Source organism: Streptopelia decaocto, assembly GCF_964273445.1.
Source record: "Streptopelia decaocto genome assembly, chromosome: 4".
NCBI lineage: Eukaryota > Metazoa > Chordata > Aves > Columbiformes > Columbidae > Streptopelia > Streptopelia decaocto.
In genome coordinates this window covers 63925013-63937605 of record NC_138658.1, presented here as the reverse complement: position 1 = coordinate 63937605, position 12593 = coordinate 63925013, and the positions used below count along the sequence as shown (strand labels likewise).

The window sequence follows — 12593 nt, the reverse complement described above, 5'->3', positions numbered from 1 at the left end:
TACTTTACTTAGCGTTTTTTTTAAGGATGGATTCACAGGTGGATTCAGGTGCAACTTCTTATCAACCACTTGTGCTTTTCTCCATATAAAGCACAAGACTAAGTGGACTTAGATAATTATGGTGATCATAGTGCTGAGAATCTTCCTGTGCTGTAGCCAATAAATCTTTTTGATACCACTCACAAACAGTCATTTCATAGGTGACATAGCTAAGGATCAGTTAAAGTGAAAGCAGAGTAAACTTTGGTTCACAGAGCAAATTTTAGTTTTCACTCTGGCTTTCAGATTGAAATATCTGATGATGGCATTTATTCAGTTATTGTAAATCTAAATATTGTTCAGAGACTTTACAAATATACGCTTATCAGGTTGTTTGGGATGCATTTTTGTCTGTTCATTTTTCTATACAGAGATTTATAAAAATATTGAAAAGTAACAAAAATAAATATTTTTTTGTTTTCAAAAAATATGACAGATTAAATGAACATTAGGACATCTTACTAATAAGAAACCTCATATCTTACTCTATATTAGATTTTTATTTTGAAAATAGTTTCATGAGTTCTACATACTGAAATCCTAATTAATGCAGAAAGAGTTATAGTATATCTTAAATTCTCCTTCAAGTAAACCATAACAAATAGTTCTGGATAAAATTAAATGTTTAATGTTAAATGTTTAACAATTCTAGAAAATAACTGTTGACAAAAATTCTGTGCTGTTTATGCCATCTTGTGGCAAAGCCACTTAATAGCACCGGGAATGAGAATAAATGTTACATGTTTAATGACAGTGTAGTTATTATCTAAAAATAATAGTCCTCTACAAGCACTGTTGGCTCAGGATGTACTAAAATACGTATAAGTTGCATTCTCAAAGCGCAGAGTTTAATTTACTTGCCTGTGCTGTCTTTGGTTCATCTTTCTTAATGTTAACACACATCTCATGGAGGCAGACGCACATGGAAATCCAACATACTGATCATGGGGGAACTTGAAGCTTTATCTAAACTGGCCAACTCTCAGTGGGTCCCTGCCTACCAAGTTCTGCAGATTTTGAAGCTGGGTTACTCGAATTTCTCTCAATTCAGCTTTCTTACAAGTTACATAAGGATTTGCTCATAAGAGTCAATCTAACCTTTCATTTTGCAAACTTTTTAGTGCTTACTTTCTCATAATCTGTAGGAATTATTTGGCTCTATGTTTTGTATTATAATATGAACTAAAAGGAAAAGAAATAAAATCTGTTTGCATGGAATTCTTTGTTTTTTTTCTGGCTGATCGAATATAATACTTACTCTTTGAAAATCAGCCATTACAGCAAACATGGAAAGGATCATATTTTCATGGCTTGGCAATTTCATTCTTTTTGACCATAATTAGCTTATGGTTCAAAGATTTGAAAATGGTAAGTGAAAAAATATTCCTTTTCAAGGTTAAGCAGATATTTAATCCTTCAGTGGCTGACTTCATGAGATATTGCTACTTCTAAAGTATGTGAAATATAAAAAAGTATATAGAAAAGCATATAGAAAACTGCTTTCAAAATAATCTCATGATTGAGTAAAACCATCAATTAAAGGATTTTTAATAGTTGGACACCTCATTAGATTCCTGAAGGATAAGATAGCAGTTTGTCTCCAATTTCACCATAAGGAGCAAAACAGAGCAAAGAAAAATCAAAGCTACATTTGTGACTCAAAATTATAGGATTTGGAAGTAAATTTACAGTTAAAGGTAAAGTGGTGGAGAAAAAAATAGATGCTAGGTGAAACATAATTAGTGTATTCTTAGTAGAGGAATATTGCCGAATATGTTTTGTCAATAGTTACCCTAGGATGTAAAACCTTCATAGGAATTACTAAAGTTGATATTACTATTTAAAAATAGTTATTAGATGATGCTTTACAATGTATTAATGCAAAATGTCTGAGAAAGGGAACCAAAAAGCATGATATCTTAAGAAGGAGAAGTAAAGCACAGCAGGGCTCCTGCAGCCTTTTGGTGGAACAGTTCAGGAGACACAGGCTCCACCCCACGCCATCCCCCTCGTGTCCTTTTAATTGCAGGGAAAAGGAAAACCTGATTTTTAAAATGGACGTCCTTCCCCCCCCTCCTGACCCTGGCCCCCGTTCCCTTGAGGCACAGGGATCTCATGATATAAAATATATCTCCTTTTGTAAATTATGACTTTGATGTTAGCTAGTTGAAACAGTATTGCAAAATTTGCAGTGCAGCTGCCATTCTGAAAACCATGTCTATTCTATCATCTGCAGTCTCTGCTTATGTACAAAACCTAATATGGAAGCAACAATTTCTATTTCTGATTGCAGAAATGGGTAGATTTTTTTTTTTTTTTAATATTATTATCATACCTCTAACACTTGGCACGCTCCTCTCCTCCAGAACAGACATGTGTTTCTGTTAATAGAACAAAATAAAGGTGTGATGTTAGTCATCATCCTTGAAACGATGGCTGGTAGAAACAGCGCTGCTGCTGGCTGGGATGCCTTTAATGCTCGGTAGATCCCCAGCAGCCACCAAGTGAAAGCAAGTGGTGAGGGCATTGGTGCAGAGCGCAACAGGAACGGCTCACAGGAACTCGTGCGACCCTGTACAATCAAATGTTATGTGGCTAAGACTTTACACAGACTGCACTTAACTCTAAATGATATTACAGAAAAGGGGAAATCTGTTTGTGACTGGGATTGAAGATCTCTACTTACAGCTGAGAATGGATGGGGTCTAGCTGTGTGCTGGCTGTTCACTGGGGAACTGGTACCTGAGGGCCTTAAACAATGTTTATCTGTAAAAGAGGAAGAAAGAGCAAGCCTGAGTAATTCAGTAATATTATGTTTTAAGAAGAAGAGAGTTTCATGTTCAAAATATGTTTTTCAGGTTGGATCTTGCTATTTTTATAACATTTAATTTTTTCATTTTTAGAACTTAACCAGTATTTTAGTAGCTGTATTGAGGACATAAGCATGGGCCTGGTAATAGCTTTATGGTTAACCTCCTCACTGTGGTAAAAAAAAAGTAAATAATAATCCTGCATAATCTTGTATACAGACATTTAGACGTTAGACCCAAACTGTGGATAGATTAGTGAATTTGTTTTTCACTTGAACCTTTGTTATTGGCAATGGCATTGCAATGTCCTGGTTTTGCAAAGGTTCTGGGGTGTTTGCTCTCTAGAGAGCTTTTTAATTTCTACTTTAGCATTAATAAATACTGCACCCATGTCAATCTAAAAGAAATGCACGGGTTGTGCACTAGTGTGTGGTTTTGAGTCATTAATTTTATATCTCAAGGGCATTGTTACTTGTCTAGGAAAGAGGGCAAAATGGGATGTTAGCATTGAGTTTTGTCTTTCTGAAAAACATTTTCAGACCTTTCCTTACTCTTGTATCCGGCCACATTGTAGTTACTGGGGATAACACACAGGAAAAAAAGCAGCTGTTGTTTAATGTGCTTTCCCTGAAATTGCAGACCAAAAATGGTGTCTTTTTGGTATTTCAGGACAGTCTTACTTAAAAAACCAAAAGATGCTGACTGCTGCCTGAAAGTCTTTACTAATAACCAAGACAAAAACAGCATTTGGCATTTAACTTCAGATTTCCAAATAAATGCTCAAGTGAGTCTTTGGAACATCATGTAGAATATCTGGATGTTCAGATCTGCCAGCACACTGATAAATTTACTCACATTAAAAGCATCAAACTAACGCCCACAAAAATCAGTAGAAAAATATTTGCTGATTTTGATGTAAACTGGAGCAAGATTTCATACATACACATATACATACACATACACATATACATCCATACATATACATCCATACATATATTTTCAGATATTTTTGGTTTCTGATTTCCATCATGGAGGATTTTTAACTGATTTTAACTGATTTAAAGCCTCTACAGGATGTTATTTCACTTTCATAAATGAGATATTAATTTGCTATCTATGTTTGGGCATTAAATGTGACTTAGAATGGATTTAGTAAACCAAAACTTGATTAATGCAACTATCTTGCAAGGTTAAGAATACTTGAGAAATACACTCAAAGTAATTGCTTATTACTGCTATTGAAAGTGGCAGAAAATGCCTTTAAAAAGAATACTACGCTTCTTCATTTGCAAATTATAATCTGGAGGAAATTTTCTTATGTTCTTTAATATGTTTTCCGTCTTAAAGGTTTCTAGGCTTAAATAGCAGTGGGCTTTTCTGAAGTGGTTGTGGGTTTGACCAGTCAGAACGTTGCACATTCCGGGTGGAATGGGATCATAGAATTTCTCACATGAGGGTAATATTAAAATTACAAAAGCAGCATGTAATTATTAATTTAACATAATCTAATGGAAATAACTGTAACTGTTGAATATGAAGATGCAGATAAAGATCTTCTCTTATTCCTGCCCACCAGTGTTTTATTTTTCAGTTCGACCATTTCATTTTAAAAAATACCCAGACTGAAAAACCCGAGGCTCTACTGTTCCTGTTTATCTAGAAGTTTAGCTCACTTTCTGCAGTCAGCAAAAGTTACCTGCATATTCGGATTCTTGTAGAGGTTTGGCAGGAAGGATTCTCAAACCATGGATGGCCTCCAGAGTGGAAGAACTCACAGTCTCATAATCACCTTCTTCCTCCCCAGATACCTTGGAGGAAGATTGTAAATTGCTCTTGCCCTTCATTGTCAGATCTTTGTTCTGGATAGAAGAAAAGATGCACAGTGAAGTTCAAGATCAATTTGAGATTTGGAAATATTTGATTACCAGAACCAGACATTTTGGTGCACAGGAAATTTTCTGATGGAAATTGGAGGGTTGGAAAGTAGTTGAGCAAGGGTTTTGAGGATCTGAATTTTTGGTTTAGATTCAAAAACTAGCCATTTGGGAGATGGTTTAGGTCTTTCTCTGAATTTGGTCTGTCATCACTCTTGAAAATATGAGAGTGTTTAATTTTATGATCATTGCAGAGATTTGAAACTGTGCCTTTCATGACAATATTATCCATGTGGTATTTGTATTGTACTGACTGTTTGCCTGTGTTACATGCAGGAATATATTAACTAGCTCAACACAAATGCCGTGCTTTAAAATAAAAACATGCATTGTTTTTGAGAATTAGAGCTAGCAAATGTGCAGTCCAAGTGAACACAATAACAAGTATGTGTTGAACAGTGGAGTCCACAGAAACGTGGTGCTGACAGTAACTCAGGATGTCTCTGGATGTGTCTATATGCTTGTACTAGGTTTGTTCAGGATTATTTTCTGAAGTCCTTTTCCACCCTTCATACTCACTGCTACACGCTGGAACATGACTGTTGGCTTCCTTCAGGAGATGTGCACAAGTAGTGCAGAGCTGGGGTTACTGCCGAGTGAACTTAACCGAGGGCAGCCAGAGGCTTTTAAGTCACATTTTGCTACCTGAAATGGTATAGGTGCATCCATGATGTTTGTTTTAATCTCTTCTTGAACTCACTAGTAATGGGGAATCATTAACTTTCCTAACTGTCCTTTCAGTTCACGCTTTTTCTCTCGAGTGCTGCAAATTAAACCAATTTGTTTTACCCTCCAAGGACACTGAAAAAATTGATGACTATCCGCTTTATTTCAACCCTTATCATGCTTAATGCCTATAATTGTATTTCCTTTTAGTCTTCTCGCTAAGCAAGTACAAGTCTTTAAAGCTCTTCCGAGTTGTCAACCAACTTAAAATATTTTGATCCTCATATCTCCAGTGTTGCTTTCCTGTGCACTCTCTCCAGGTTGTACGCATGGTTATTAAAACATCAAGCACACCTACAAAAAGTGTTATTGACAGTATGTTTCAGGGTAAGGTTTGCCTTTTTATAACATAAAAAGAGATACATAAGAGTACATAAGAGATAATACCCCCACACCCCAGAAGGACCCCTGCAAGAGACCTGGGTTTGCAGGCTCTTCTGCTGCAGAACTCTTTCCAGTTCAGTAGCAGACTGTCAGCTGGACTGGGGGTGGGTATTGTTTTCAATCAGTTGTGCAAATGCTTCACACATTTTCACCTAGCCCGGGTTTCCAGGTTTCTGCCTGTGACACTGTCTTCTGGGAAATGTCAAAACCCTAATAGAAATCAAGATATCTCACATCTACTGTTTTCTTTCTGCCCATTATGGTCATATTTCTGCCGAGACAAAAATTATTTTGGTGTGAGGAATTGATGAGATGTTCTTTGTGTTCACATTAGTAGTTTTTTTTACATAACCAGACTTATTACTTCCAAAAGATGCTTTAAGAGTGACTTTGTTTAATAGTCTCTCCAGGTATCCAATGAACCCTCAGGATTTACTTTCTTCCTTGTAAGAAATGGATGTTACCAATGTTCTTTTCCATTGCTATAGGATCTCAAGACTCCTTGGGGAGTTCCCAAAGATAATTAATTAATTTAACAGAAATTACTTCAAATACTTAAGTGCTTTAGCATAAGTAAATATTCTCCTGGCTGTTCTTTCCTTGTTCTGCTCTGCACTTTTGCTGCCTCCTAGTTGGTATTAATTCCATATAGTGTCTGATTGTAATTAACCTTTCTGTGAAACCTAAAGCAGCCGAAGTATTGATAGCATTCTTTAGTCATCCTGTACTTGTTCAACTTGCTTATTAATCAATAGACCTGTACTATCTTTTAATCTTTTTCTGACAGGTAAGGTATTTACAGTCTTCTTATACTTCAGAGCTGCAACTCAAAACCAGCTTTTAGATACAAATGGGAAGATGTTGAAATGTGTACTGTTTGCTTTTCAGCTTTCATTTGCATTGGTTGCATATTAAACCATGATATTTATGACTTACATACTTGTTCAGCTTGACTCCTCTTATTTTCACATGATCTTGTGATAAAGGTGTATTTAATGTTATTTTAAATGGATAATGCATTAGTAAGTGAATCACTAATCTAGCTCCCACTATAAAAAAGAGTTCTCATATATACTTCAAAATTCTCATGCTTCATTTTACATTAACAAACAGCGAATATTACATTTTCTCTTACCAGCATTATAGGCAAGATGATATCAACACACATCAAGAAGTGAAAAAAAAAAAAGTAAAATTTTAGGAACAACAGTGTGATACTTACAAAATGGTAAGTATTAGCAGGATTAGTCCTTCTATTTTCTGTGTGAAACAGAAAAAATGTCAGCAGGTGTCATTCTGGAGAAAATTATACAATAGCTTATATAAAGCAATAACAATCCATCAGCTGCACAGTATTTTTCAGATACTAAAACAAGATGAAGCAAATCCATCATGAGTTTGTTGACCTGTGCAATGCATGAGGAAGTAGCTGTGTGGAAGTGGGATTCACAACCCCATGTCTAAATCTGCCCACAGAAACTACTCAGAGAAGGATGTACTTGGACTCCTCTCCCTCTTCTGAATTTTGCTGCTTGGTGCAGAACTATAAGGTCTCACCCTGGGAAGCCTGGGAATCCTGGTCTGGAAATCCTTCTTCTGAATAGAGACGTATCGATCTTGTTCATTTAGTGGCAGAAGAAAATTAAACCTCCTGCTTTCACAACTGATCTGGAGAATGAGTTGTACTGATCTCTTTTCTGTAGCAGCACAGCATTTGCCCAGGAACTGGAGTTCTGGTTTCAGCTTGAGAGGCTCCAAATTCGCATCTCCACAAAGTGAGAACACTCCAACTACCAGGCTATAAACTGTTCTAGGTAGTGGCTGTCTGCCTATGGAAGTTGTCTCATGGTATATCCAGGAGAGGATGAGTTACAGAGCCAAAGAGCTGGGGAACAGGAAAGTGTATTTACTTAATCTCATTTACACATTTAATCCAGTGACTGTTTAATGCAAACCAGCGAGGGTGTCCTTGCCCAGAATATGCTCTTGTTCTGGGCTGCTGAAGCAATTCTTGCTTAGGCCACCTGTAGCCTCACAGGTCTCACATCTGTGGCTATAAAATAGCCTGATTTCAAAAGCAGAGCACAAAGTTCTTCTATTAAGCCTAACCTATAACATATAATTGCAGCGTGCTCTAATGCTTTGTAGGAAGGCAGAATTGTGGACTGAAACCCTTTTTTGCCAAGGACAGAATTAAAACCAGACCCACTTCTTGCCCAGGGGTTGTACCCTCTGTGAGTATGTGAAAGACGGGCAGCATCCCGCAACCCTCCCTTCCAGCTGTGTTCTGAAAGAAGCCAGTCTTTACCTAAACAGCCTCTGTAGATTTGTGCTGTTGTTCTTTCATGGTCTGAATACTGCATGAGCCTGCTATTGCAGAGTTTTGTATGCCCCAGTAGATGGCATTGAATGTTCATTTATTCAATATATATATAGTACTTTTATCTCTGCTCAGAGGGTCATTCTTGCGGGGGAAGGGAGAGTTATTCATGCAAACTACTTGTCTGATTTTTCTGTTTCATTATGCTGGTGCAGATCAGAAGAAAACCCAGCTAAATCAATAGTATTACTGAGGAAAAGTGCTGCAATGAGAGGATAATTAGACGGTGCCAATATAATAATGAAAAAAAGAAGGCAGTGTCTTAAATTGTAGCCTTTTTACTTCTGTTGGTTTAAAAAATGGTCATTCTATCCTCCACAATAAGAAATGAATAACAGTGGTAAACATCAAAGCTATTAGCCATGCATTTCATGGCTTAATGCTAAAAGGAGACTGTTTGACACAAGCCTTTGGGGTGATTTATTGCTATCCAGTATCAGTTTACAATTTGATGTCCAGGTTAGTTTATAATCTATTCTCTTCCACTAGGATCGCCGGAGTTTGGAGGAACTCCAGCCCTCCCTCTCCTTTTCCTCTAACGCCTCCTTTGCACGGGCAAGCGAAGACAGAGGCAGTGTTGCTGCTCTCCTGCCGACATTCCCTTTAATGAGGTGAACGCCCAAATATTTGCTCTGTGCTAGCTGAGGAGCACAAACCAGCTAGAAACTGCTCCTTGTATTATTTAAAGATATTTTGGTAGTGAAGATGAAATTTAATTCTGTCAGCTATGCTGTATATATGTGTCCTTCAGAATGAGAAGGGCTGTGTGCCATTGGGTGGAAGACCACTGAAGAGGCTTACTGCTTGGGAAGAGACTGTTTCTACTATATTTTATATATATATATATATCACTCTGGGACATCCAATTTCCTGCCTTCTGTTGTGTTGACTCTTGTACAGGGAATAAAAGAGGGCAGAATCTTTGTGTGAGGTAGTTGCAATCAGCTGGACCTTCTGACATCAATATTTTTTTCACTGCAAGTTAAAGACGTAGAGCTGACAGGAGTCAAAATCTTCTCAGGCTATAGGGATTGATCATATTTTATTCAGTCTGAAAAATTTGTGTTGCTTTGCTACATCCTTTGTGAAATTAATAAATGGAGTGTATCAGTTATAACAGTAGTAAGGTATTGTATTTCTATGGCATATACGTGGGTGTGTTTCTGACAGTCGACAGAGAACGCCTGATGTCAATGGAAAAAAGGGAAGAAATTAATTTATCTTTAATTTATGAGGGAATAAAATTATGTGCATTTTGTGTCAACCTTGCCTGCTTTTCATAGTGGCCTAAAATAAGTTTGTTCAAAAGGGTGACAGCAATTTGTATATAAAAAACCCAGCGTCAGAAATGGAGCCCTTCGTTAAATGAGAAAGCAGAAGGTAACTCTGTCCTCATTGACTTCGGTATGAGTGCACAGTGGTTTTTCAGTCACTGTTCGTGGTGTTTCAGCCAGTGACAGAAAGTGATAAAATATTGTGGGTTATATTTTAATAGATCTTGTGATCCTGACCGGGTGCCTCCTAACCACTTCAATAGTGGAAAAAATGAGGCTGGAAATGCTGCAAGGAAGAACCTGCACAGGAGTTGTCAGAGTCACGTTTTTTCTGTCCAGCATAAAAGTGCCTGGTAAAAACTTGTCCTGTTAAGTATATTGGCATCTTCTGTTAGCCTCGAGAGGTGTTAGGTAAGATAAGTAGAAGCTTCCTGAATTGCATAAGTTTAATTCCAAGACCAAGCAAAAGCCTAGGCAGGCTGCGCTTCAGAAACTGTGAAAAAGTCTTGTGAATGAATGCCATTATGGCGAGCTTTTGTGATGTGGCCAGCTATCTGTAGAGAATGAAAGTCTTGCAATAAGATGACACTGTTGCATTTTATTTTTCCAGAACTGCTTTTTCCAGCCCTAAATCTTCTGTAATATATTGATATTAAATGCATTTAAGCAACTTCACATATTGCAATAAACATATGGTGTACCAAATAGATTTTTCTGGCTAGTTGTGCCCCTATTTAGTCAGATACTTTTTGTGCTTTGCATTAAATATCTCTTACCTCAGCTACAGTTGTGAAATATGGTATCATTTTCCACTGGCTTAAGTAGGAACAGTGTTTTACTTATGAAATCAATATGATTTAAACATGCGCTTACTACCGACCATAAGCTGTCGTGGAATTGGATTTAGGGATCCTGTGTCATTGTGCCATTATTTTGGAATGGCAAACAGTAAAAAGGGGGGAGTACTTCATGAGTAATGTGAGAGGAAAAAGGAAAGGTCTGTTAGTTGCCTTCTAGAAGTCATCAGTGAATGTAATATTTTCAATCTCCAACAAGAGGATGATTTATTGATGGCTTTTTGCAGTGCACAACATCATAAAGCCAAAATTTTTTGGGAGCACTCTGGAATGAAACACTTTTTGGCTTTCTTTATTAGTGGGTATCCAGTTTCCAATTAGTGAATATCCATTGCTTTTCCTTATTTCTTACAATTAATTTTAATTTCTATGATCTTACAATTCTTTATACCTTGCATGTTATGACTGTCACTGACTGAGTAATAAATATGGTAAAAAGACAGGCTATAGCACTTCCTTTTTCCATACTGAATGAATTTTACCTTTTGGATGTGTATCCAGATTCATTGCTGCACATATGCTTGGGCAAGATCTAAAGACATTAAGAAAAGGAAAAAAAGTCCACTTTAATATTAGAAATTTCCATTGTTCTATGAAACTTCTCAAAGAATTTAGCTTAACAGAATGAGTGAAAGCTTCAAGGTTAATAATTACATTTGAAAAATTATTTGGCAGATTTGGAAATCCAACAATCTTGAGTCAAACCTTACATTTTTGTTTACTTACAGCTCCAAGTTTGGTGCAGTTACAGAGAGCTCTGCTCATACCGCAAACGTTCATTTTAGACATAAATATTGTAGCAGCCTTATTGATGCTTTAGCATATTCAGTAGATTGTTCAAGGGATGAATTTGCTTAGGGAGACAGGAGCCAAACCTCTCTTAGCACGCAGCTGTGCCACTGCACATGGCTCCATTCCCGTTCTTCCAGCCAGCAGAATAAGTATAATGATTTCCTCTAGTCCTGATGTGATATTCTTCCATCCTGCTATTACTCTGCCATAGGGAATATATGAGATATGTTGAGTGTGGAAGAAACATATAAATGGGCCTTGACCTTACTCTGGTGTCCTGGATGATGGTTCTCTCGCCATTACCTTCTTTACCTCCTGGACCTTAGCTCTGTATCAGCCTGTCCAGCAACATTTATGGATCGTTGCAGTAGTCAGTGTTCAGAAACAACAAGATATATTTTGCAATGAAAACGTGGCCAGAGATCACATTAGGACTGCATTAATGCACACTTGCTTTATCCAGTATCTAAGTATCCACCCTTGGAATTGCCCCAAGTTTGTGAAATACCAACACAAATCTTTGAGTTTCAGCTGCCCCACTCTTAGAATTACAAAATAAATTAGTTTTGCAGCAACTTTTTGAATAGAGTGAAGCTCAGTGGTTTCCTGTTCAGGGAACAGCCTGCAAACCACACCAGAGTCGTCTGGTCTTTCACCGTCTGCTGCTTAGAGTGTGGACACATCAATAATGAAGCTTTTATTTATGTTACTTATCAGTACTTTAAAAAGTAGTTTATTTACTTAATTATTTTTGTCAAAGTTGCCTTCCTGCTGTTTGAATCTGTTGGGTGATGTAGTACAGTTTTCTTGTTAGCTCTGACAGAACTGGACAAGGTTTACTGACAGCAAATGGCAGTAAGTAGGGAAGAAATGTGAGGGCAAGCAGAGTTGAAAAACTAATTTTCAAATCTGGAAAATGCATATATATAAACTATTCCCTTCTTCTCTACTTCAGACATTTCCATTGGCTGAATATTTTGATGATTTTCTTGTCGTTTTCAACTATTTGGAGAAAAGAACAACGGTTTCCTGCCGAGAGAATGAAAAGCTGGAAACTGAATTCCTGCATCCAGTGTTTTGGTTTCTTTAGAGTAGGGTCCTTGTTAAACTTTTGCACAAGTGAATAGGAATTAAAACCAAGCAGCACCTATCCAAGATCTCTGTTGCTACCAAAATACCTGTGAGACACTGGTAATGTATCTATCAAAGCAACAGAGATCAGTTCTCTTATGCTCGCTGGTTCTCTTTGCTCCTGAAAACCATTTAGAAACATCTTCTTAATTTAATAATGTAAAATAATACTTTTCCATAAATCCTTGAAACAAACAGAATTGATCTCATCTTTCACACTTTGACTACCAGAAGCTTGAGTATTTGCAGCAATTGATTTAGGACTG

General features: G+C 37.0%; 1 protein-coding gene across 1 annotated transcript in view; it reads right to left on the bottom strand.

Moving 5' to 3' along the window:
- CLNK (cytokine dependent hematopoietic cell linker) overlaps window positions 1-4693 on the bottom strand; it is a gene marked incomplete at its 5' end in the record, with an annotated part of 28019 nt that extends 23326 nt beyond the window's left edge. The window contains 3 exons of the mRNA XM_082052176.1: window positions 2375-2420; window positions 2726-2805; window positions 4546-4693. Of these exons, the coding sequence (XP_081908302.1) occupies window positions 2375-2420; window positions 2726-2805; window positions 4546-4693 (274 nt within the window). The remainder of the gene's footprint in view (window positions 1-2374; window positions 2421-2725; window positions 2806-4545) is intronic.
- Window positions 4694-12593: the final 7900 nt, after the last annotated feature.